At 51.2% G+C, this 23892-nt stretch overlaps 1 protein-coding gene and 1 long non-coding RNA gene across 4 annotated transcripts; one reads left to right on the forward strand and one right to left on the reverse strand.

Annotated features, from left to right (window-relative positions):
• Positions 1–157: 157 nt before the first annotated feature.
• LOC144615860 (uncharacterized) lies at positions 158–2077 on the reverse strand. The gene is made up of 2 exons (XR_013554481.2): positions 1299–2077; positions 158–1050 (listed from the first exon to the last, which is right to left on the reverse strand). It is a non-coding gene; the product is annotated as an uncharacterized LOC144615860 (long non-coding RNA).
• A 40-nt stretch (positions 2078–2117) lies between these two features.
• On the forward strand, positions 2118–23809 carry RAE1 (ribonucleic acid export 1). 3 transcript variants are annotated; one of them, XM_078443923.2, is made up of 13 exons: positions 2118–2275; positions 2713–2747; positions 4467–4563; positions 5128–5232; positions 7283–7375; positions 12886–12972; positions 13717–13803; positions 13929–14000; positions 14983–15090; positions 18752–18858; positions 18940–19015; positions 19560–19754; positions 23374–23809. In XM_078443923.2, the coding sequence occupies exons 3-13, from the start codon at positions 4474–4476 to the stop codon at positions 23458–23460; spliced, it is 1107 nt and encodes a 368-aa protein (XP_078300049.1). In that variant the 5' UTR covers positions 2118–2275; positions 2713–2747; positions 4467–4473; the 3' UTR covers positions 23461–23809. The 3 variants fall into 3 exon arrangements, with proteins under 3 accessions (XP_078300049.1, XP_078300048.1, XP_078300047.1); XM_078443922.2 differs by lacking the exon at positions 2713–2747 and having other exon boundaries at positions 2119–2275; XM_078443921.2 differs by lacking the exons at positions 2118–2275; positions 2713–2747 and adding an exon at positions 2336–2549.
• The last annotated feature ends 83 nt before the right edge of the window (positions 23810–23892 follow it).

Raw genomic sequence — 23892 nt, forward strand, 5'->3', positions numbered from 1 at the left:
TCACCTTAAATGAAAAGGAAGTGATACTAAAATTATAAGCCTGTTTAGTCTGTATTCACCTAGAAATGTAATCTAAACTGTGCGGTCCTTCATAAAGCCTGTCTTGCATAATAACCGCGCAAGTGTTTACCAATGTGAATGATAGCCGTAGCTGAAATTTAATTTTAATTGTTTTATTTTTAATGATGTTTTGCCTACACTTTATGGCTCGATAATTCTATCCCTGCTTTTAGGTTGTTTTGATCCCCCTTCCTGTTGCCAGTGGAAAAGATGCCACTGCTAGTGGCAGTGATTTGCTGCCATCTGCCATCTGCCGAGTCGGATTTGGGGGGCACGCGGCTTGCATCTCACTCCCCCTTCTACTCGCTTCTTGTGTGGCTGGCCTTGGTTTTGTCAACGGCGAATTGGAGATAACAAGAATAATATCCCCGTAGTCTCATTGTGAGGACTAAATGAGAGAACTCCCGTAAACTGTTGGAATGACACTTTAGAAAAGTCAAGGAACGTTCGCTGTTGCTACATTCGCGTGCACGTGCTTTTATTCTTCCCCGGGGGGTCGATGCAAAAGCAGCTTGTCAATTAGTTCCCCCGAAACAGCAGAAAGATCGTTTTAAAAATATGATGAAGCACCAGGATTGTGCAAGACTCTGTATCATGATAGAGGTTTCTGGAGTATTCCTCAGGTGTGGGAAATATAATTCAACAAACGCTGATTTCACGCCAGCTGTGTGTAAGACACTGAGAGGTTGGTGCTGCAAAGGATACGCACGGGAGTAAGACACAGTTTAAAGTCTAGCAAGCAAGACGAGGCAAATGCCTGCCGTCTTATGAGGCAGAATATGAGAAGCAGTCTTCAAGAAGCGATGGTATGAGATGAGCCATTTGGGAAAGAATGAGGAAAGGTGTCCTTGACGAGGGAGTACTTGTCAGAGATGATTCCAAGATTATGCTGGGGGACTTCTGTACCGGACAGGCTTCACTGGCTCTGCTGCTTAACGGCTGTATGACGTCTTGACAAGGAGGTTGCTTCGCTCAGCCTCGCTTTCCTTTCTATAAAATGGGATTACAGTACTTACTTTATAGGGCTGCTCTGGAAATTATAGGAGATAAAGAGCTCTTATTATTATCACGATCTAGACTAGAGGTTCTCAATCTTGCCTGCTCCTTAGGATCACTTGGGGAGCTTATAAAAACGATTAACCCCCTGTGCCACCACAGATCAACTAAATCAGAAATCTCTGAGAGGGAGGCCCAGGCAGCACAGCTTTACAAAAGGTACCCCAAATGACTCCGAATACCTCATCTAGACTCGGTGCGGCCAGCTCAGCTGGGAATTTGCTCAGCACCCCCTGGACCTTCTCGATCTGCATTTTATAAAAAGGTCTTGCGGGTCCGAAAGTCCCCTGCAGAGATTAAGGCTCCTGGTTCGCAGACCACACTGAATAGCAAAGGAGAAGGTTCGGTGTATGTCCCACAGAGTCAGGAGATCCCTCTCTCTTCTTTTCCTTCAGAAATTCAGCCACCAGCTGAAATCTTTGGAGTTGGCACGCGTCCATGTGTGTGTCCTAACAACCCCTTAGCATTCTTATGGAATCTTACACTTGGCAAAAGTCTTTCATGTGTGTTACTTCATTCGACCCCAATTAAGAACTTTCCTGAAGTCAGGCATCGTTATGCCAATTTTACAAAAGGAAACTGAGGCCCAAAGAGCCCCGGACGGCAGACAGGAGACCAGGGCAGGGCCCCCGGCTGGCGGACTTCACCGCAGCCCGAGGCAGCATTCCATCAGCTTCTCCGAGGATGGCCTTGGACTTGAATTGGCGGCAATCAGAATTCTGCTAGACATTTAATTCTCGAGAGAAAATACTAACTATCCTCCGCGGGCGGGAGCGGCAGCGGCGAATTTATTAAAACGGTTGCTTGGCAACTTGCAGGCGGGCCACACCAACTTACGACCAATCCGCAAATTGCTGGCACGGGGACTGCTTCTCGGCGTCAATAACGCTTCTGCGCATGTGTCATCGTCTCGCGAGAGGGGGAAGGCTTTCTCTTTCTTCGCTGCCTTCCGGGCGACACAGGAAGTGGCCCCGGGGCGCAGGCGCAGTGGCTCCGCGGTAATTGGGGCAGTTTCCTCCACCAGCGTGAGGGTGCTTCGGCCTTGGGGTTTTCTGTTCGCGCCACCTCGCCTTCGCCTCCTCCTCGCCCGGGTGGGCTCGCAGGCCCCCGAGTTCCTCCCGCTCCCCGCCACCTGCCCCCCCGCCGCGGCGCGACTCAGGTAGGCCCCGTGCCGCCTCCCTCGCTCCCCGCGGCCATGGCGCCTCCGAGGCCGGGTCCCCCGGCGGAGTGAGCCCCGCAGCGAGGTGCCGGGGCGCGAGCCGGCCGGTTAGCTGGCTTCGTTACCGGCCCCTGGGAGGGACGCCAGAGCTGGAAGGGGCCTCGGAGTCATCTCGGGTCTAACCCCCTCGTCCCTCTCGTGGGGAAACTGAGGCACTGGGAAGGGTCGCGGAGTTGATGGCAGCGTCTGTCGCCTCTGCCCGCCCCGGTTACAGGTCTGGCTTATCAGATGCATGCTACCTCCTCGGAGGAGCCTTCCCCGACCAGTGTAGAAGGGCATCCATCCCCTTTAGTCTTCTCCCGCCTTAACGTCTCTTCGTTGCACCGACCACTGTCTGAAACTGATCTGTCTCTTTGTTTCCGGCCTTCTGTGCCAAGTGTTTGCTGTACACGCGGAGACACGCGTCCCCCAGGCCAGTATCTGTTCAGTCCCAGCCGCCGGGGCCAAGGCACTGTGCTGAGGGTCAGGCGTGTGCCAGGGAAGAATCCGGACAGCCCTCTGTCCTCCCGGAGCTGACCTTCTCTCGGGGAAGAGCCTGGTTGCAAACAGTATCAGACCCTGACAGGTGCCGTCCAGAAAACAGGGTGATGTCGTCCGAGGTTGGAGATGTCAGATGAGGAAAACGGGGACGCCTGTGAGGAGGTGACCTTTTGGCAACAGACGGGTCTAGCAGCCTTTACTGTAACCCTTTTAAAGCGGACCTTTCCGATGAGTTTGGGAAGTTGGCCACGGTTGTGTCAACATCACCACAGTCCAGTTTTAGAACGTTTCCATCGCCCCCCAAAAGTGCTCGGGAGACAGCTTTTGAATCGGGGGTCTGAAGGTTCAGCCTGAGACGTCGGGGGGATGGGGGAGGGCGAGTCACCCCAGGCGGAAGGAACAGGTGGCAGCAATGTTCCAAGGCCGGGTGGACCTTGCTGTGTCCACGCGCAGGAAGGGCGTCAGCAGAGCCAGCCCGGCTGGAGCGCAGCGGGTGGTGCAGGCGGGGAGATGCGGTTGCGTTGGACGCGTGTCCTCCGAACTGGAGGGGTCCCAGCGTCCTGTATGACACGCGGTCCCCGTGGCCTGGTGCATATACTTGCATGACCCCTGCTCCTTCCCTGGGTTCCACGTGGCAGAAGCGTTCTCTCCCAACTTGAGAGCTGCAGAGAGGGAAGGAACAGAGAATTTTCAGGCGCCGTGCGTGTGTGCGCGCGACCTCCCTTGTTTTTCGCGGTTCTGTGAAGTGGGTATTCGCGGCTCTGTTTTCGGGGCTGAGGAAATCGAGGCTAAGCCACCTGCCCCAAGCCGTGTAGCCACTGGTTCCTGGACTCCGACTGCAGAAGCCTTGTGATTCCTTTGTTCTCATGCACTGAGCTGGTGTTGCCCGGGCACTGCTCACATTTAACGTCCTCTCTCAGAGTTGTTCTCAGATGCCGACGGGATCATAGCTGTTGCTTTGACCAGGTTGCTGGGCGCCCACTTTCTTCATGAAGTCGGGAAGCCCACATGCCTTTCCAGAATCCCTGGCGGCCTCCCCATTCTGTGTTGTCCGGGATGTAATACCAGGCCTTTGGGTACTCGAGCGGACCCGATGGAGTACTGTTTAAAACTTCTTGTACGGAGAAGTTGCTGAACTTTGCCGGGACTGGTTGCTTGTCTTAGTGACTTCGTTCGGAGATGCTGACCTAAAGCAGCGTAGAAGTTAGTAAGAAGAGACGAAACTCCCACTGAGTGGTGACCTGAAGAATGGGGCCTTTCGCTGGTTTACTGTTGTGTTCCTGGTGCCAAGGGCAGCGTCTCAAACTACGTGAGACATGGGTGAACTTATTTTCTGGCTGGTGACTGAAAAGCACTCGGCCGTAGTTTATTGGTTTACTAACGGTGGCAAACGTGCGAGGGAAACGGGGAAGCTGGCTGTGCGGTGTGTGGGAACTCTGTCTTGACAATTCCCTGTAAGTCAAAAACAGTCCTAAAGTAGAAAGTTCATCTTTAAAAAGTACCTGCTTATCACGTTTAGATGTCTTGAGAAGAGAGCAACTCATTTAGAGTCTTCTTTTTCTTCTGTGGCTGAATTAGCTTTAAGTTAGCTCTCAGTGATCTTGATTCCTGAAGGAAGGACCCGTCCTTAACGTTTTCCGTTACTTTTCAGGGCCAAAATGAGTCTGTTCGGAACAACCTCGGGTTTCGGAACCAGTGGGACCAGCATGTTTGGCAGCACAAGCACAGATAACCACAACCCCATGAAGGTACCTCGGAAAGCTTCACGCCACTTGGAGGAAATCACGCGCCAGGGCCTCCCCGAGTGAGAGACACTGAAGTGGTGTGGGAGCCTCCTTTGGGGCGAAAGCTCTGGAACTCTGTCTAGCCCACTTTCTCCAACTTGGGAGCACGGCAGCTGTGTCCACTGCACGAGTGTCCCGGGCACCCTAACTTCCCCCATCTCTTAAGTCACCGCGGTGCTTGTTAAAACTGTGGGTTCCCAGGGCCCAGCCCACGACTGTTGAGTTAGAATTTCCTTTGGGGTGGGGACAGGCGATGACTTTGATCTAGCTCTTTGAGGCCACAGTGAACCAGTGGGCCATCGCTTGGAAGATATCATGATGGGCGTTCCATAGAGAGTGCTGGGTCTGGTCCCTCCCATCTTTGCTGGTCCTTCCCCTGGCTTCCCCTTTGGGATCCAAGTAAGAGAGGTCCAGTTCATTTAGTTCTTGAACACAAGGAAAGTCTACCCTGAGTGCTTAGTGAGAAAGAAAACAATTTTGAATGGAATTAATGATGCATACTTTGTAACACTGGCTTTTTCCCCCCAGGATATTGAAGTAACATCCTCTCCTGATGATAGCATTGGTTGTCTATCTTTTAGCCCACCAACCTTGCCCGGGAACTTTCTTATTGCAGGATCGTGGGCTAATGATGTAAGTGCTCCTTACGTGCATGTTCTAGAAGTCCTCTCTCTTTGTATGGACAGGGTTAGCTTTCCTTTTGGCTCCATTCTTTCCTAAGTGAATGAAGTGAATGAAGAAAGAAATCGGTTAGAGGGTGTGACCCTTCTGAGTGCACTGACATCATCTGTTACCCTGATTTTTGTTAAGAAAGCACGATCATAGGCATCACTCAAAACTTCCTCCTCTGGGGGGGCCTGGCCGACTCAGTCAGTGGAGCACATGTCTCCTGATCTCAGGGTTGTGAGCTCCAGCCCTGCGTTGGGTGTGGAGATTACGTACGTACATATACATACGTACGTACATACATACGACCTTAAAAAAATTTCCTACCTTAGTTCAGTAACTTGACGTGGATTCCCAGATCAAATGTAGTGTCGTTGAGAATGACTGTTACCCGTGGTAGTATACATAAATTTCTTTTCTTATCCTGAAATGTTCTTAAGGCGTACGTTAAGCTTGTTTAACTTCGGGTAAAGCACAGATCGTGCGTAGGTGTTACACTTAGCCTGTGGTGTACAAGAAGAAAGGCAAAAAAATCGCAGTACACAGAAAGAGAAAAACTCTGGTAGAAACATAAGCAAAGGATGTGAAGAGGCACTTCACAGAAGGAGTGCAGGTGGCCCCTTGGTGTGGACTGGAGCCATCCAGCCACACTCCTGAGCAGACGAGTTCAGACTTAGGCGATAGACTGCGTCACGTTACCGAAAATTAAAAGCAGAAAAGCGTAACGCTTGGTCCCGGCAAAGATAAGCCAAAACCGTACATGTACCTCTGCTGAGTATGTAGATTGCTACGGGGCTCCTGAAAGGTAATCGGCCATACCTGTGAGAAGTCCTTAAGTTTGTACGTTGCATCTTAGTGCTTCCCCTGTGGGGCATGAGGAACGTCCCCAGGCTGTCTCTTGCAGACTCTCCAGCGGTCTCTTCACTGTCCTCCCCGTCTTATGAAGCAGCTCGTGAGCTCAGGAGTAGAACAACTGGCCCAGGGCCCACATGTAAGGGAGGGGCGAGGCGGGGCTGCCGACCCGCGCAATGTGGCCCAGGGTCTAGACTCCTGGCCGCTACCCGATACCGCCTCATTTTAAGAAGTCTCCGTGCTAGTCCACTCATAATGGTATTCTGTGGTATGTTTGTATGCTGGGTTGCCATTTTAAAAGTTTTGGAAAAGATTCTTCGGCAGCAGGGAGGCAGTGGGGCGGCAGGGGGATGAAGAGAGGAGAACAGCAAGGGGAGGAAGGTAGCCATGGCTGAGCAGGTTTGGTTTCTACATGTAGTTTCTGGAAAGACTTCAAATGAGTCACTAAAAAACGTCAGAAGAACGTGTAATGGCAACTAATGATGCAAGGGAGAAAAGTGCTGACGAGAGTGAAGGTACTCTGTAATCTAGTTTTTTTTTTGTTTTTTTTTTTAATGTATATTTTTTTAACGTTTTATTTTTATTTTTGAGACAGAGACAGAGCATGAACGGGGGAGGGGCAGAGAGAGAGAGGGAGACAAGAATCCGAAACAGGCTCCAGGCTCTGAGCGGTCAGCCCAGAGCCCGACGCGGGGCTCAAACTCACGGACCGCAAGATAGTGACCTGAGCTGAAGCTGGACGCTTAACCGACTGAGCCACCCAGGCGCCCCTGTAATCTAGTTTCTTGAAGACAATGTGTGCGTAGAAAGAGAAAGCACAACAAACTTTTTTTTTTTTTTTTTTAATGTTTATTTTGAGAGACAGAGCACAAGCTGGGGCGGGGCAGAGCGAGAGAATCCCAAGCAGGCTCTGCACTGTCAGCACAGAGCCCGACTCCGGGCTTGATCCTGCGAACCATGAAATCGTGACCTGAGCCAAAATAGACAGTCAGATGCTTAACCGAGGAAGCTACCCAGGCGCCCCTCAATTGCTTTGTTGTTAAAGTCAATGAGGTTGACAGGAGACGTTTCCGTATGTGTAAGTTGCCCCCGTTCCTTATCAGGTGTTAGCTGCGTGCAGCGTGCCATGGCTTGCTGTTTGTGCTCATTTGTCGTATCGCTTCAGGTTCGCTGCTGGGAAGTTCAAGATAGCGGACAGACGATCCCAAAAGCCCAGCAGATGCATACGGGGCCGGTGCTAGATGTCTGCTGGAGTGATGTGAGTCTCATTCAAGTTTTCGTGTTTTCTGCAGCGTAAAATCGTGTGTAATCCAGAGTTTGTGTTTCAACTTTTATATAACCCAAACCACACATAGCGTGTATCTGTACACATTGTTGGAAATTCTGAGTTTCTGAATGTGTTGATGTTCCTAAAGTGGTCCGTTAATGTTAGCTTTAGTTAATCTGAAAGCTTTTCTTGCATAAAAACTTCATTATTTTAGGGGTGCCTGGGTGGCTCAGTCGGTTGAGTGTCTGACTTCAGCTCGGTTCATGATCTCGCAGTCTGTGAGTTCGAGCCCCGCTTTGGGCTCTGTGCTGACAGCTCGGAGCCCGGAGCCTGCTTCCGAGTCTGTGTCTCCCTTTCTCTCTGCCCCTCCCCTGTTCGCACTGTGTCTATCTCTTTCAGAGGTAAGTAAACATTTTAAAAAATTAAAAAAACAAAAAAGCACAACTTCATCATTTTATTGACACGGTACCTTGGGCAAAGGGTTAAATAATTTCTGGAAATCTTTTTTTACCCTTATGCCATAAATTTATGTTGTTTTAAAATGGGAAATTTAGTATCTCAGAAAATAAATGCTAGAGAAAAAAATAATATCTTTCTATTAACAGACATTTGAAGTCTTTTTTAGGGTTTTAGAATTCTGTTTTTCCTTCCAAATCTTGAACATCAGTCATATAAACAAATATGTCCAAGTTAATGTGGCTCTGAGCTTCTGCTGTGGATTGGGGAGAGTCTAAATGGAGACATCTTTCACAAGGCCCAGTAGAGAAGGGAAGGTGGGTGTGGCGGGCCGCAGCTGCGGAGAGGCCGGTCCCCTGGGTAGAGGAGGGGCTGGGGCACTGACAGCTCAGCCTTTCTCTCCCGCCACCGCTGTGGCCCGGTTGGCTGAGCTCAGCGGAGGCAAGAAAACAGGGGCCTGACTGACGGGCAGACAGATGTACCCCCATGCTGGGGAGGCTAGGCCTTCCGGCCCCTCCCAGGCCTTCTGTGTCATTTGTTCGGTCAGATTCATTAGGTATGATTTGCAGACGATGAAACGGAACCTTTTTAGCGTGTAATTCTGTCAGTTTTTGGGGCTGCAGAGACTTGTGGTCGAAAAACAGAACATCAGCCCCCAGAATCCCCCCCCCCCGCCCCTATGTGGGCACGTCCTCCTCCGATCCCAGCCCCTGGAAACCACTGGTGTGGTTTTGGTGCCCGTGGCTCTCCCCGTGCCGGGTCGCGCAGACAGCCCCGCCCCGCGGTGCCCCTTCACTCCGCGTGGTGCCTTTGAGCCCCGTGCAGGTGGTCGTGCCAGTGGTTTGGCCCACTGCGTGGCCGGGTCATCGTTTGCTCACCCAGCCACCAGGAGAAGGATGTTTGGGTTGTTGCCCATTTTGGTCAGGAATCAGGCTGCTGTAAACACTTGGGTCCTGGAATTGCCACGAATAAAAGTTTTCATTTCTCCTGGGTAGATAATGGATTACTGGGTCGTATGGTGAGTATATGTTTTATGAGAAATTACCAGTTACTCCTGTTTTATGTGGTCATTTTTAAGTGACGTGATCTTACTTAGTTTCTAAGAAAGGAGTCTGCTACTCATCAATATTTCGGGATGGTTCAGGAGCCAGACTTGCTCCTGTTCTCATCATTAACTGTGATGGTCTTCTCTGAGCATTTTGGTCATCTGAAGGTGTTTTCTTGACATCTCTGATTGGGTTAGTATGAGACTGATAATAGATCTGTGAAAACAATTTGAAAAGATGCATTTTTTACAGATACAACTTACTGTTTTTTAAGTTTGTTTTGAGAGAGAGAAAGAGAGAGAGTGAGCACACGTGCAGGGGAGGGGCAGAGAAAAACAGAATCCCAGGGAAGGGGGGCGTGGCGCCTGAGTGGCTCAGTCGGTTGAGTGTCCGGCTCAGGTCATGATCTAACGGTTTCATGAGTTTGAGCCCCATGAGTTCACGCCCCGCATTGGTCTCTCTGCTGTTGGCCTGTCAGCTCAGAGCCCCCTTGGGATCCTCTGTCCCCTCTCTGCCCCTCCCCTGCTCACGCGCATGCTCTCTCTTTCTCTCCAAAAAAAAAAAACCCGAAAACTCAGGCAGGCTGTGCGGTGTCTGCACAGAGCCTGACGTGGGGCTCGAACTCATGAACTGTGAGATCGTGACCTGAACTGAAATCAAGAGTCTGACACTAAACCCACTGAGCCACCCAGGGGCCCCACAACTTATTTTTAATTTGCACGTGGAAAAGTAATAACTTGAGTAAATTTAAAATACTTGATTTATTTTGCCTGTCTTTTTTTCTGATTTGGTGATGGATCAGAATGTAAAGTTTCTTACAAACTAGGTAAGAAGTAAAATGAACTGGTAGAGGATGTACTGAGTGGCTTCGGGATATATAAAAACGAGAACAGCTTATTTCCTTTCTCCCGAGTCGTGCGTCATCTGCTGGAGGGATTGAGCACCGTAGCGAAGGGTTCTGAGTTCTGAGAAGGTGTGCTGGTGCTGGGTAGTGGGGAACACAGAAAGCAACTGTAAATTTTGGGGAGGGTGCCGTGAAGGCTCCACTGAAGAGACAAGAGTTAGAGAAACGAACTGCACGCAGGCCTCTAGTTTTTTGAGCATTGTGTCACCCAGTCCAGGCCTAGGTTCAAATTTGGGCTCTACTCTTCCGTGTTTTCAGTTTGGCAGGTTACCTGATCTCTCCATCTGTTTCCTCGTTTGTAAAATGAAGGTGATAATAATTACGACGGGTCATATTTAATTCAGCAGATAACTATCAGGCTCCTCTAGTCAGCTAAAGCCCTGGGGATAGAGTGGAAAACAAAGTAGGCCAGGTAGGCAAATACCGTATTCATGGAATTTCTGGTCTCTTAGGACAGACCTGTAGAAACAAGTAAGAATTCCAGGTGGCAGAACTTGTGACAGCTAGACTACATGTACGTAAAGCGACGGGCACGGTGTTAGACGACGGGCTTGCCTGAGGGAACGTAGTGAGTGGCCGAGTCTAGGCCCAGACCCAGACCTTCCTGGCTCCAGAGCCCATGTGCTTGACCGCCTCCCTCATAGGCCTACAGGAAGGGAAATGGGCCAGCGTGGGAAGAGCGTCCGGGAGAGGAAGCCGCGTACGTAATGGCACGGAAGCACGAAAGAGCCAGAATGACCGTGGAGGCATAAAAACCAAACTTGGCGAAGATGATTCTTTGCCCTCTGAGGACATTTTCGCTCCGTGGCCGTAGCAGCGTGGAGAGCAGCTGGGTGGAGAACACAGGGCCGGGGAACACGAGTGCTGTCGTCTGCCCCGCCTTCGGGTCGATTAGCCTCGAGGTCGGCGCCCACTGGGCTCTCGTGTGCCCGCTGCCGCGTGGTGCTGGTCACGGCTGGTAGGATGGGCGTTGCCGGTGCGATGGAGAGGCCGGCGCGTCCCTCGGTCTGGGGGTGGCCATCGCACGCGTCGGTATCTTTCTGAGGGTTTACAGAGTGAGCCTTCCGACGTCACTGACACACAGGCAGGTTGTATCTTGTCTTTCAGTTGCAGAACTGGTGACTTTCTATGGGAAGAAACTTTTGCTGGGGAAGAATGGCAGTAAATCTTTGAGCTTTGGAACCAGAAATGACATAATCTGGGTCACTGGTCAGCAGACTGTGGCCCGTTGCCTATTTTTGGGAATAAAGTTTATTGGAACACAGCCACACTCCCTCATGTACATAGTGTGTATGGCTGCCTTCAAGTGTAACACTTCAGGAGTTGCAACGGAGACCTATAAAGACGAAAATTCACTAAATAAATGGCCCTTTAAGAGAGAAATTTGTGGGGCGCCTGGGTGGCTCAGTCAGTTGGGCGTCCGACTTCAGCTCAGGTCATGATCTTGCAGTCTGTGAGTTCAAGCCCCACATCGGGCTCTGTGCTGACAGAACCCGGAGCCCGTTCAGATTCTGTGTTTCCCTCGCTCTCCGCCCCTCTCCCGCTCTCACTGTGTGTCTCTCTCTCTCTCTCTCTCTCTCAAAAGTAAAATAAAAACATAAAAAAAATTGTTTTTTAAAGAAAAAAATTTGCCAACCGCTGGTCTAGAACTTTCCATTTAGTACCTTTCTTTTTAAAACTTATCTTGTGCTTCTTCGTATCTGACCTAATTTATGAGTTCTGTATTTGAATTTTTTTAAACATTTGTTTATTTTTGAGAGAGAGAGGCACAGAGCGTGAGTTGGGGAAAGGTAGAGAGAGAGGGAGACACAGAATCTGAAGTGGGTTCCAGGCTCTGAGCTGTCAGCACAGAGCCCAACACCGGGTTCGAAGTCACGAACCGTGAGATCCTGACCTGAGCCGAAGTCAGACACTTAACCGACTAAGCCACCCAGGCATCCCTGTATTTGAATATGTTTAAAATCACCACACCATGATTGCTAATTTTTTAAGCTGTTCTATAGTTTACATAGGACCAGTGATGTTTGCAAATTAGCGTAAGGTCACCTGGGTGGCTCAGTCAGTTAAACGTACCAACTTCGGCTCAGGTCAGGATCTCACGGTTCGTGACTTCGAACCCCGTGTCGGGCTCTGTGCTGACAACTCAGAGCTTGGAACCCACTTTGGATTCTGTGTCTCCTCCTCTGTCTGTGCCCCCCCACATGTGCTCACTCTTGCTCTCTCATAAATAAATAAACATTAAAGAAATTTAAAGAATAAGAATTAGTGTAGTCTTATGGTGTGCACTTCAGAATGTTATTGGATACATAGGCGAACAAATGTGTAACGATTACGGATATATACGTGTGTCTACATAGATACCGTAAATGTTTACCCTTGGTGATTCTAGGTGAAGGGTTTACGGATGTTCATGGTTTTATTCCTGCAACTTTTGTGAGGGCTTGAAATTCATTAAAAAAAAAAAAAAAACAGCTTAAAATTAATCAAAGCAAGAAAAAATGTATAAACATCCCTTGGTAATACACACAGACGGAGGATATGCAAAAACTACTCCCAGAGGGTAGTGAGTGGCCCATAAGGAAGGAGCCGGGTCAGGGGTGGGAGACCTCATTTTCCCTGTAGAACTTCAAGTGCTATTTGAATTGTTTTCATCCTGTTTATGTGGTATTTCTTAGAAAAATAAATCAGTAATAAAGAAATGAAGCTAAAACACGTTTTGGGTATGACAGTGTAGTTTATAATATACCAGCCCCCAGATAATTAGAAAAATAAAAATTGCAGGGGCACCGGGTGGTTCAGTCGGTTAAGCCTCCGACTTCGACTCAGGTCATGATCTCATGGTCCTTGAGTTCGAGCCCCACGTCGGGCTCTGTGCTGATCGCTTAGCACCTGGAGCCTGCTTTGGATTCTGTGTCTCCCTCTCTCTCTGCCCCTCCCCACTTGTGCTCTTTCTCTTTCCCTCTCTGTCTCAAAAATAAACATTTAAAAATTTTTTTAAAAATTGCAAAACGAAACCTGCCTCGATATGATCAACTTAATATACAGATAGAAATTTTATTTTTTTTCAATGACAAATTTTCTCCACTTTCTTTTAGGATGGGAGCAAAGTATTTACAGCATCATGTGATAAAACTGCCAAAATGTGGGACCTCAACAGTAATCAAGCAATACAGATTGCACAGGTAATAAACAGCGTCTGCAAAAGGCTGGTGCCCGTGGGCCTCAACATTCACGTATCTGACATTCCAACACCCGTGTGCGGCTTGCCTTTTCCCAACTGTATTTGGATACTCGTTCGTTCGACAAGTATTTATTGAATGCCTGCCGTATCCCAGGCACTTTCTGTAGGGGTAGAGACGCGGCAGAGTAAGAAAGACACTTGCCACACGCCCGTGGAGCTGTTAGCCTGCTCGGGGACAGCAGGCACGCCCTTGTGGAAGGACTGCTGAGGCAGGAGTAACGGAGGCAAGAGAGCCAAGAACCAGAGGGTCTGACCTGTTGGAGAAGGGCCCCTTGACATGGAAACATTTTCAGAAAGGCATCACATACTCCGAGATCACGGGGCTGTGTGACTGTGTCAGAAGCGTCTCCTTGATTTCTTGATTCGTGCCACCTTAGTATAAACAACAGTGGTGGAGTCCCTACTCGTCACTTCTGAAAATGCCTCCCTAGGAAGGGTTTACTTTTACCCTCACGTGCTTGCTAATTAGGGGGAAATAAAACTGACGTTTGTCAGAATGGTAAGTAGATACATGTTCTTGGGGTAAATTGGATGTCATGGTCATGGAGAAAGGCTTGGATATCCTTTGGTGTTTGTTTGCTACGACCTTGATATTTAAGTTCATTCCTTCTCTGAGTTTCCAGAACTGGGGCCGTTCGGCACGTGGTTACATTTATCTTGATCTGTTCTGATTTTGTTTCGAAAGCACGACGCTCCTGTTAAGACCATCCATTGGATCAAAGCTCCAAACTACAGCTGTGTGATGACTGGCAGCTGGGATAAGACTTTGAAGGTATGATCATGCCATTGAGGGGACTGCATGGCCTGACCGGGATGGACATTTCCTTCTCATGCTGTTTGGACTAAAGCTCTGAATGGTCAGTTACTGGCTTTTTGGTTTTTTTTTTTTCCTTCTAGTTTTGGGACACACGATCATCAAATCCCATGATGGTTTTGCAACTCCCTGAAAGATGTTACTGCGCCGATGTGGTGAGGAATTTCTGACTCAATATGTATCCTTTTAAGAGAAATACAAAACTCGATGACGTCTTGCAATTAGAGGATAATGTAAAAATCTCTCGAATTTTAATAATAAGTTCCCAGAGGATGTAGTTCAGATCTCCTGTCGTCTTGAATCAGGAGATTTTTGTGCTGGATTTGTTCCAAAATTACTGAATCCTGCTGCCGGGGTTTTTTTTGCCACTTGTGTTTTGAACGTACGCAGGAAGCCACGTGCCATCAGGGCTGTAACGCTTTTTGGTTGCTGTAGAAAAAGTGGCAACAGCTTTGTGGCGTCGCACGGACCTTTGGGGACTGTGAGCGGGAGAGAAACCGAAGAACTCTCTCCGTCCATCTGGTAATAAGTCTTAAAGTTTTGTGCGAACTACCAGTAATCGCACCTTTAGGAATTTATTGTGAGAAAAATGACGCAGATGCGTTTTGTTTTGTGTAACGTACCGAAACCTTGGATGTGACCTAACGGGCCAACAGGACCAGGGAGCTTAAACGGACCCGGTGCTGTGTTTGTTTGAGGGAAAATTGCACAGTCGCCGGTAGCGTTCTCGGAACACACACCTCCAGTGAAGGATCCACGTCACGTAGGAACATACGGACGTGCCTGTGTGCGCGTAATGCTCCGAGAAACGCCACAGTAACACGCTGTGATAGTGACAACAGCTGTCATCTGGAGGGATGGTGTAGGTGACTGATTTCTTCTCTCTTCCTCAGGGTACTTTTCAAGTGGTCGTATTTCATGGTTTTAAAAAACGAGCCTTTTAAAAACGGACGTTCTCCTTGCAGATACGGTTTCTGCAGGTTTTCATGAAACATGTTGATACCGGTGGTCTGTTTTAGATTAAAAAAAATTCAGGCTTATTTTTGTGACTCTAAAAGAATTTCGATCTAATAGTTTTGTGTAAAAAAACCACAGTCCTTCATTTGAAGCACGCCCCTGCCTCCCTCCATTCCCTAGATCTACCCTATGGCCGTGGTGGCGACTGCAGAGAGGGGACTGATCGTCTACCAGCTAGAGAATCAGCCCTCCGAATTCAGGAGGATAGAATCCCCGCTGAAACATCAGGTGAGTCGCGTGACCAGGACGCACATACTTAGAGCCTGTGTCACACGCACTTCACTGCGCACGATTGGGATACGGTTGTGCTTCCAGACATGTGTAAGCATTTTCTTTTTTTTTAAAGTTTGTTTGTTTAAAGGTCTTAAAGTTTATTTCTTTGGGCAGAAAGTGAGCGTGAGCAGGGGAGGGGCAGAGAGAGGGAGAGAGAGAATCCCAAGCAGGAGCTGTCAACACAGACCCCGATGCAGGGCTTGGACTCCCAGATCATGAGCTCGTGACCTGAGCCGAGATGAAGAGTCGGATGCCTAAGCAACTGGGCCACGCGGGCGCCCCGGCAAGTAGTTTCAAAGGGGGTGAAGTTAAGGGTATAAGCAAGCACTTAGTGAGTAACTACTGTCCGTCCCTGGACAAGCCAGACTTCTCTGTCCTCTCCAGACGTGCCCCGGACAGCTGGATGCTGCGGAATCAGATCGATACCCCCGCGGGCTGGTTCCGTCGTGGGCATAGCTCCCAGCCTCCGCTGTGCCTTCATCCCGCCCAGTCACCGGGTTTTTCTCGTCCGCTCACCTGCCACAGACTCTTAGATTTTCTTCACTTGAAACTGCTAGGCTCTCCCTCCTTTGTCTCCGCACATCCATCCGGCTCCTGCTCAGAGAGCATACGGACCGGCGGTGGGGAGCTTCTCTTTCTCTCGCTGAACCTAGAAGTCTGCCTGCGCCTGCACCTTGCCCCCGCTTTCTCCCGCCAGTCAGGGGACGTGTGCCCCTGGGGAAGGCCCATCGTGTGGGGGGGGGGGGTCTGTGGAGCCTCGTGCTGCTGGTCCCCATCGCCTCCGGGGGCGGGGGTTGTCTGGACTCCCACCCCCTCCTGATGTCACAACCGGCCCTGACATGCGCCCTAGTCTTCCTCACCCGAGAAAACACTCTTGGCCCACATCCTTTGGTCCCGCCCAGACCCCTTTTTCCTCCGCAGTTAAGCATCTCACCTGCGCTTTCTTGGTTTCCTTACCTCCCACTCACTTCTCACCCGACTCCCTTGAGACTTCTGCCTCCGTGACTCCTCTGAAACAGCTTTTGGCTGGCCACCGAGGGCTTCCTCGTCAGCGATTCCGGTGGACGCTGACCAGCCGTCCTCTTCTGTCAGCCCAGCAGCATTCGCCACTGTCCCTACATGTTCTCAAACGCCCCGTCCCTGTTCTCCGCGACGCCCGCCTCTTACCACCTGCCTCGCGGTTGCTGCTTCATCTTCCTCACTGCTGCTTGCTGCGTGTCGGGTTCCCCGGGTGTCTGCCCTTGGCCGCGCTGCCTCCTCTCCTGAAGCAGGACCTCCTCTCCCGTCCCTGCTGTCATGTTGGTAAACCTTGTGGGCTGGGGACTCAGATCCCCCACAGACCTCGCCTCCGGGATGCCTGCAGGACACCCCCAGTCTGACAGCTCCTTGACGTGTCTCCCGACGTCTCCGCCCAACAGTATCCGTCACCAAACCCGGGACGACTTTCTGCAGATCTTCATTTGGGTGTTGCCCCTCCTCAGGCTTCTCCCTGGCCCTTTTCCCCCAAACTGCATGTGTGCGTGTGTGTATATACCTTAGAGATAAACACGTGATGTGTTTCGTGTGTTTCGTTTTGTGCTGCCCACTAGAAAGTAAACTCAGTAAGAGCAGACATTTCTCTTTGTTGCTGCTTCGTTCCCAGCTGCAGCCCGGTCTGGTGGATAGAAGGCTTCTGTAGATGTTTGCTGAGCAAAACAACGATCTTAACCTGCTCCCGCCCCCCACCCCCCACCCCCCACCCCCAGCATGTTCCTCCCCAGGTGCTCTGCCTCTCATGAGACCCACCTGCTGTTGTCAATGCTGCGAATCGGAAAGGCATCCTTGATCTGCTCCCCCTCCTTTCCGCCTGTCCCCCTGATCCCCAGGTTCACTTCTGCAGGTGTTTTAGAATCTGTTCATTTTGTTCCTTCCCTCCCACCACATCTAATCCAAATCTCCTCGAATGACTGTAAGAGGTTCTGTCTGTGCCCTCCTTTGATCTGTTCTCCACGCGTGGGTTGGGGGGGGCTCTTTCTTCTAGTGGCACGTCTGACTTTGCCACACCTCTGCCAAAAAGCCAGCAGTGACTTCTCATTTCCCTTTGGATAAATCCCAGATTCCCTGACAAAACCTAGTCTGATCTGACTTCACTTCCTGCTTCTAGGCACCCTGGCCTTTCATTTGTTGAGGCATGCCATCAGCCTTTGCATAGGGCTGCTGTATGGTTGTGTTCTTGTAGATGGTGCCCCCTAGAGGTGTGCAGTTCCTGGGCTCTGTGCTGAGCATGGGAGGCACAGCTTGACGAGCCATGGTTCCTGCTGACCTCTAAGAACTTACAGATTTTGTCTCTTTACATTAGTTTTTTTTCTACTCGAAGAAGTAATGGACTTTCTGTTCAAAAAAAGGCAAATGGTACAGAAATAGAACTAGCCTGTGCTTTTCTGTTTACTTAGGAAATTTGTGCGCTCTAATAAATGTTACAATAACAGAGACTGCTCTTTACCATCATTCTTCTATGGCTTCGTCCCAGGCTCTGATGCTGCCCTCATGCCTCCCGAGCCCCTCTAGGAAGATGAAATGTCCAGTTTGGGGAGGGTGGGTGGTTCTCGGGGGTAGGCCAGGTTGTCACATCTAGAAGGAGGAAGTGACGGGATGCCTGATCGGCTCAGGCGGTTAAGCGTCCGACTCTTGATTTCGGTGCAGGTCATGATCTCACAGTTGGTGAGATAGAACCCCGCGTCAGACTCTGTGCTGACAGCACGGAGCCTGCGTGGGATTCTCTCTCCCTCTTTCTCTCTCTCTCTCTCTCTCTCTCTGTCTCCCCTCCTCCTCCCCGCCACCCCCACTCGCCGGCATGCTCTTCTGTCAAGGTAGGTGAAAGGATAGAAGGAGGCACTGAAGACCCAGGCCCTGGTCCTCTGCCACAGGGGCTGGTCCCAGGCTCTTCTGTGGGGTCTTCTGTAGAGTCCCGGAGACCCTCCTTTGGGTCCCCAGACCCAGCGTTAGATGGGGTGCGGTGTGTTGCTTCTGCATAGTGTGGTCACAGTTAGAAAGTGCTGGTCACATCCACTGTCCCGCTCGGCCCTGGTTTCCCCTGTGGTTGCCGGGCAGACGCCGTTTCCCTCTTCTGCCTGGGGAAGCGGATTCAGAAGCATTGGGTGAGTTGCGGCAGGGAGCCCACCTGGTGGTGAGCCGTGGGTCAGAGACGCGAGTGCGCCCCCCGCCCCACGATGGGGCGGCACCGGGGTAGGATGTGGTGGGGCTCCGAGGGTCACACGAACTGCGGGAGTGACAGGCCTTTGTGGCGCCAGAGGCCGAGCGGCACCGGACGGAAGCACGCCGTCTGCGGTTTATCCGCAAAGTCACGTGGCCGAGTACAAGTGGTTTCCCCGAAGGTGGACAGTGATGTTTACTGGAGGACGAGCAGTCACCTCTGTGTCATATTTGTATAATATGTTTCTGGTTCTTCTGAAACCCCAAAACAGGGTGAAAATTATTTGTCTTCAGTTGGTTACATAATATGTTCTGGTTGTTCTGAAACCCAAAAACGGGGTGAAGATTATTTATTTTCACTTAGTTACAAAATCTTGTCTTTTACATTGTGATAACGTTCTCTTTTTCTGTCTCCAAACGGTAGCATCGATGCGTGGCTATTTTCAAAGATAAACAGAACAAGCCGACTGGTTTCGCTCTGGGAAGTATCGAGGGGAGGGTTGCTATTCACTACATCAACCCCCCAAATCCGTAAGTGGGCTCAATTCGCTTGTGGATTTTCACTGGAGACTCTTTCAGAAAGGAAAACTCAGTTGGGCCTTTGCTTTTCAGTGCCAAAGACAACTTCACCTTCAAATGTCACCGCTCGAACGGAACCAATACCTCAGCTCCTCAGGACATCTACGCGGTATGTTTTTAGAAACTTTAACCTTGAGAACCTGTCTAGAAACTAGACTTGGAGGTGGGTGGCTGAGTCATTAGGGGTCACAGGCAGAGATAGATGACTTACGCTGTAGGGCCCGGGTTTCTGTTTTTATGACACACTGTCTTTGCTCTCCGCCTGCTGCTTCGGGCTCTCGCTTCGGGCTCTTGGAGCCATCCACCTCCTTTCGGGTGCTGGTAGGCAGTTGATTCGCTTAGCTAAAACTCAGAAATTGCTGTTTGCTGAGAAAGAAAAAGGCATTCCTGTGGGGTCCTCTCCGCAGTGTCAGTAGCCACATACTTGTTGATTTTTGCTGACTTGTGTTCCCAACAAGAGGCGTGACTCAATTCTGGGCTGGCAGTTGATTCTGGAAGCATGGCTAGTTTCTTCTGTGATCAGCGGGCAGCCGGCTCTCACAAAGTGACAGTCTGTATGTTTTGTTTCGTACGTGCAGCAGGAAGCACGTCCTGGTAGAGACGTGCTTTCTCCTCTGTCGTCCGCTTCTCACTGTGCGTGTCAATCCCTTCAGGTAAACGGGATCGCATTCCATCCTGTTCACGGCACCCTTGCCACTGTGGGATCCGATGGCAGGTTCAGCTTTTGGGACAAAGATGCCAGAACGAAACTAAAAACTTCGGAACAGTTAGATCAGCCCATATCGGCCTGCTGCTTCAATCACAATGGGAACATATTTGCCTACGCTTCCAGCTACGACTGGTCAAAGGTGAGGATTCCCAGTCCTGCCCTGGGCTCTCTCGGGTGACAACGCCAGGCTGGAGGCGGAAGGCCCGGGCTCGAGCTGTGACTCTTCTCTGGACTCGCTGGTGACCTTGGCAGGTCACCGTCATGTCACCTCCAAGGGAAACGGCAGGCCTTCCTCGCCAGGTGTGCAGACCCCGTGAAGTCATACCTGTAGAGCCTTTCCCTGGGACCCTGCCCCTGGGCAGGGTCTGGTCATCGTGAGCCCAGAAGCAGGGGGAGCTGGAAGCCGCACGTCCTTCAGCGATGGCTGGGGCGGTGGCCAGAGAGGAAGCGGTCATGCAGGGGGCAGGGGCCGCAGGGCCAGGTCACCGAGCTTTGGCTGGAGGCGTGGCTTTTTTGTGTATTATCTGGGGAGAGGGTTGAGGGGCTGACCGGATCGTGGCTGCATTTTTGAGGCGTCCCGGCGTAGCGGCGGAGGGACCTGACTCGGGTGCTTGAGTTCCGGGCCACTGGCTGACGTCTGCTGTCTCTCGGCCAGCCCACGTGCTTGCTTCTCAGCGGCTGGTTCTCCTGGATTGTTCGACCCTTGTCTCTCTCGTCCCCTCCCCCAGCAGCCTTTCCACCGTGTCTTCCCTCCCATCGGCACACGTGTCTGTCTTCTGGCCCGTCTCCTTCTGCCCTCCTGCCACCGCAGACAGGCGCAGGACTCCCTCAAGCCACTCCATTCTCTTCTCCTCCCAGCGCCTTCTCTCCCTCCCCGCCAGCTCCTTTGTCCTCCAGCCTGGGGCCGTGCCAGAGTTCGAGGAGGAGCCGCGTTTCCCTTGACCGATAGACCTGTCGGAAGAGGTTAACGCCTGCTAGCTTCTGTTGTTTTGGCCGCCTCCGGGATGCTGCCCCTCCTGGTCAGCTCTCAGCCTGACTGGTTCTGCTCGGGGTTCTCCACCGTAAACCAGTGACCCTTCGGTTTCTGACTTGATTCCTGAGCTCTTCCGGTATCATGGTCCCGACAGGATGTGTGTACCTGGTGCCCTAGGGTACCTTCACTTTGGGAGAAGAGTCCTGCTGACTCCCACCCACACATCCTTTATCTTCCAGGCTTGCTGCCTCTCCCGTGTCCAACCTCTGTGTCAGTCACCATCCGCTCTCTTGGGGCATAGGTCTTGGTCTCAGCTTTGATTGTCTCTTTTTCTCAGAAGAGCCGGAAGTCACTGTCTCTGACCGCTCTGCCTGTGGCCGCCCTGCCTGTTCAGCACGTTGTTATTTTTTCTTATAATTTTTAATTTTTTTTTTTTAAGCTTAATTTATTTTGAGAGGGGGAGAGTACGAGCAGGGTAGGGGCAGAGAAAGAGGGGGAGAGAGAATCCCGAGCAGGCACTGCACTGTCAGCACGGAGCCCGACGCAGGGCTGGATCCCACAAACCATGAGATCGTGACCTGAGCTGAAATCAAGAGTCGGACACTTAACCGACTGAGTCACCCAGGCACCCTTCAGCACGTTATTTTCGATGCCTGCCCCGGCCTCTACAGATGTTCCCCCATGGCTGAGCGTTTGCTGATGCGGGCCGTGCAGCCGCTTTGGTTTTCGTCAAGCAGCTGTACTGACGTGTCCCTGCAATGCAGTCGTCGTTGTGCGGAGTGATCAGTTTCAGCATCCATATATGTGCCCGTGAAGACTTCACCCCAGTCGAGAGAGTGCATTTATCACCCCCAGAAGTTTCCGTGTGCATTGCTGGAATCGTTCTCCCCACACACAACCGGTGATCTGCTTTCTGTCTTTATAGATGAGTTTGCAGTTTCTAGAGCTTTATGTAAAAGGAGTCCTACAGGGGCCCCTGTGTGGCTCAGTCGGTTAAGCCTCCGACTTCAGCTCAGGTCAGGATCTCATGGTCTGTGGGTTCGAGTCCCACGTCGGGCTCTGTGCTGACAGCTGGGAGCCTGTTGCCCCTCCTGTCTTCCTGTCTGCCCCTCCCCCACTCACACAGTCTCCATCTCGAAAGTAAATAAACAGTTAAAAAAAAAAAAGGAGTCCTACACCACACGCTTTTTTTTTGCCCGGCATCTTTCACTCAGTGTGATGATTGTGGAATTCACGCACAGCGTGGAGCGTATCCCTGGTCCATCCTTTTCACTGTGTAGCAGCCCGTGGCACGACTGTGCCCCGCGTGTCTGTCCCTCCACCCGTGGAGCCACATGCTCAGTTTTGCAAAGTGTGCACTTCTGGTTCTGGCTGATTTGGTGTTGGAGCCAGGTGGTGGCCTGAGGCCTCGATTTCTCCACGGGGCTCCGTGTGTCGCAGGCTTGGAAACATTGGTAGTGGAAGGAAGTGAGAAAGTTCATCGCCGTGAAAGCCGCTCAGGATGAGTTTGTCCGGACAGGTTGCGCCAGCTCGTAGCGCCCGCTGCTTAAATCCTCGTTCTCGTTTGGAAGGAGTTGCTTTGGGAATTTCACCCTGTTCTGGTCTAAGGATCGTTGTCTCCGGGATGCGACCGTGATCACTTATGATTAGTACTCTCAGTTTGCTGCCCGAGTGTACCTTTCCAGAAGAGCTGCACCTTGCGTGTTACGATGAGAACGTATGGTCACCACTGAGCAAATCTTCTAGAGCCACCTCGGCACATCTGCCCAGGGATGAGCAAAAACCTGTCGTCACGGGGGAGGCAGAGGGCAGTCAGTGTCCCTTCCCCCCTCCCTGTTCCCACGCTTCTGGTCCCTGGAGTGCTGCCTTTCTGCCTTGCCCCGCCCCCATCATCTCCCTGAAACAGGTCTGTCATGTGTCTCTCTCTCTTTCTTTTTGTTTTTGGTTTATTTTTGAGAAAGCAAGCAAGCAGGGGAGGGGCAGAGAGAGAGGGAGACAGAATCCCAGGCAGGTTCCGCGCTGTCAGTACAGAGCCCGATGTGGGGCTTGAACTCACGAACCGTGAGATCACGACCTGAGCCAAAACCAAGAGTCCGACGCTTAACCGACCCAGCCACCCGGGAGCCCCCCCCGTATCACTCTTAATGCCACTTATGACTTTGGTGGCTGCTGTTCCTTTTCCCTGTGGGATAATGTTTAAAGCCCCCCTGTCTGCCCTTCCCAGCCCTTCAGAGTCCAGCCTGGTCCAGATTTTTCTGGCTCCCCCAGAGTCATACCGATCTCCTTCCACCTCAGCACGGGCACGAGCAGACGCACTGACGGCCGTGCGTGCCTCCGCTTCTCTATGGGTCCGCGTGGGGAGGCTTGTCCCGGACCCTGCCCTCGTGCCTGGGAAGCCTCAGAGCAGACGTCCGCTCTGCTTCAAGGCCTCAAGTCCAGGCCAGTCCTCCCCCGTCCTCCTGGGAGGCTCAGCTCCTCCCGTGGGCGGCCCTCCGGGCCTTGAAGTGGGGGTGGGCTGAAGAGTCTCCGTGCCAAAAATACATAAAAGATGGTCCGTCCTAGGGGGACACCAAAGACGGACTTCCTCCACGCCCTTAACCTTTCCTCCGAAACCGGTTTCTGCTTAACGTTTGTTTGCCTTTTCTTTCTCGCCAGAAACCTGTTTTGTTCCCCCAGAGAGATTCTGTTTGATGCACGAAGCACAGGACTTGGTGTGTGCCGAGTGCCCACAAAATGCTAACTTTTGCTTTCTCATAATAAGCTCGTTGTGTTTTTTTCCCTTTAGGGACATGAATTTTATAATCCCCAAAAGAAAAATTACATCTTCCTGCGCAACGCAGCCGAAGAACTAAAACCCAGGAATAAGAAGTAGCGGCCAGGGACCTCTGGGCCGTCGGGAGTCGTTCTCTCTCACTCTGCCTCGTCTTTGTACGAATTTGGGTCCCAGTTTTTGGTAGGTTGTCAGCCATGGATGTGGATTTCAACCCCTGGAGAAAACGATCATTGTTCGGCAGTCGGGAGCCCAGCCGGCCACGGCGACCGCCTGTCACAGGTCTGTGCTGTGGCCCTGAGGGGACTGAAGTCATTAGAGAAGTCAGATTCCTGTGGGCGACTGCCAGGCATCTTTCACCGCTTCGTTCAGCCACGTCTGTATTAGAGAACATTGGGGAACATTCTACGGACGCTGTACTGTATTTTGTAATAAAATATTTTGAAGATTGCCTCCTAAGCTCCCTTTGTCTCTCTCTCCCCTGGCCTGCCCCCTAAGCTCTCACATGGTTGTCCTGCCCAGCATGATCATGGG

The sequence above is a fragment of the Panthera onca genome, chromosome A3 (genome assembly GCF_046562875.1).
Source record: "Panthera onca isolate mPanOnc1 chromosome A3, mPanOnc1 haplotype 2, whole genome shotgun sequence".
Classification (NCBI taxonomy): domain Eukaryota; kingdom Metazoa; phylum Chordata; class Mammalia; order Carnivora; family Felidae; genus Panthera; species Panthera onca.

What these genes read in the sequence shown, in the direction of transcription:
- RAE1 (XM_078443921.2), top strand. Translation starts at nt 2,512, where the DNA reads ATGGCAGCGTCTGTCGCCTCTGCCCGCCCCGGTTACAG. An exon ending in AATCCCCGCTGAAACATCAG is followed by an intron (nt 15,091 to 18,751) that starts GTGAGTCGCGTG and finishes TCCAAACGGTAG; the next exon opens with CATCGATGCGTGGCTATTTT. An exon ending in CTCCTCAGGACATCTACGCG is followed by an intron (nt 19,016 to 19,559) that starts GTATGTTTTTAG and finishes CAATCCCTTCAG; the next exon opens with GTAAACGGGATCGCATTCCA.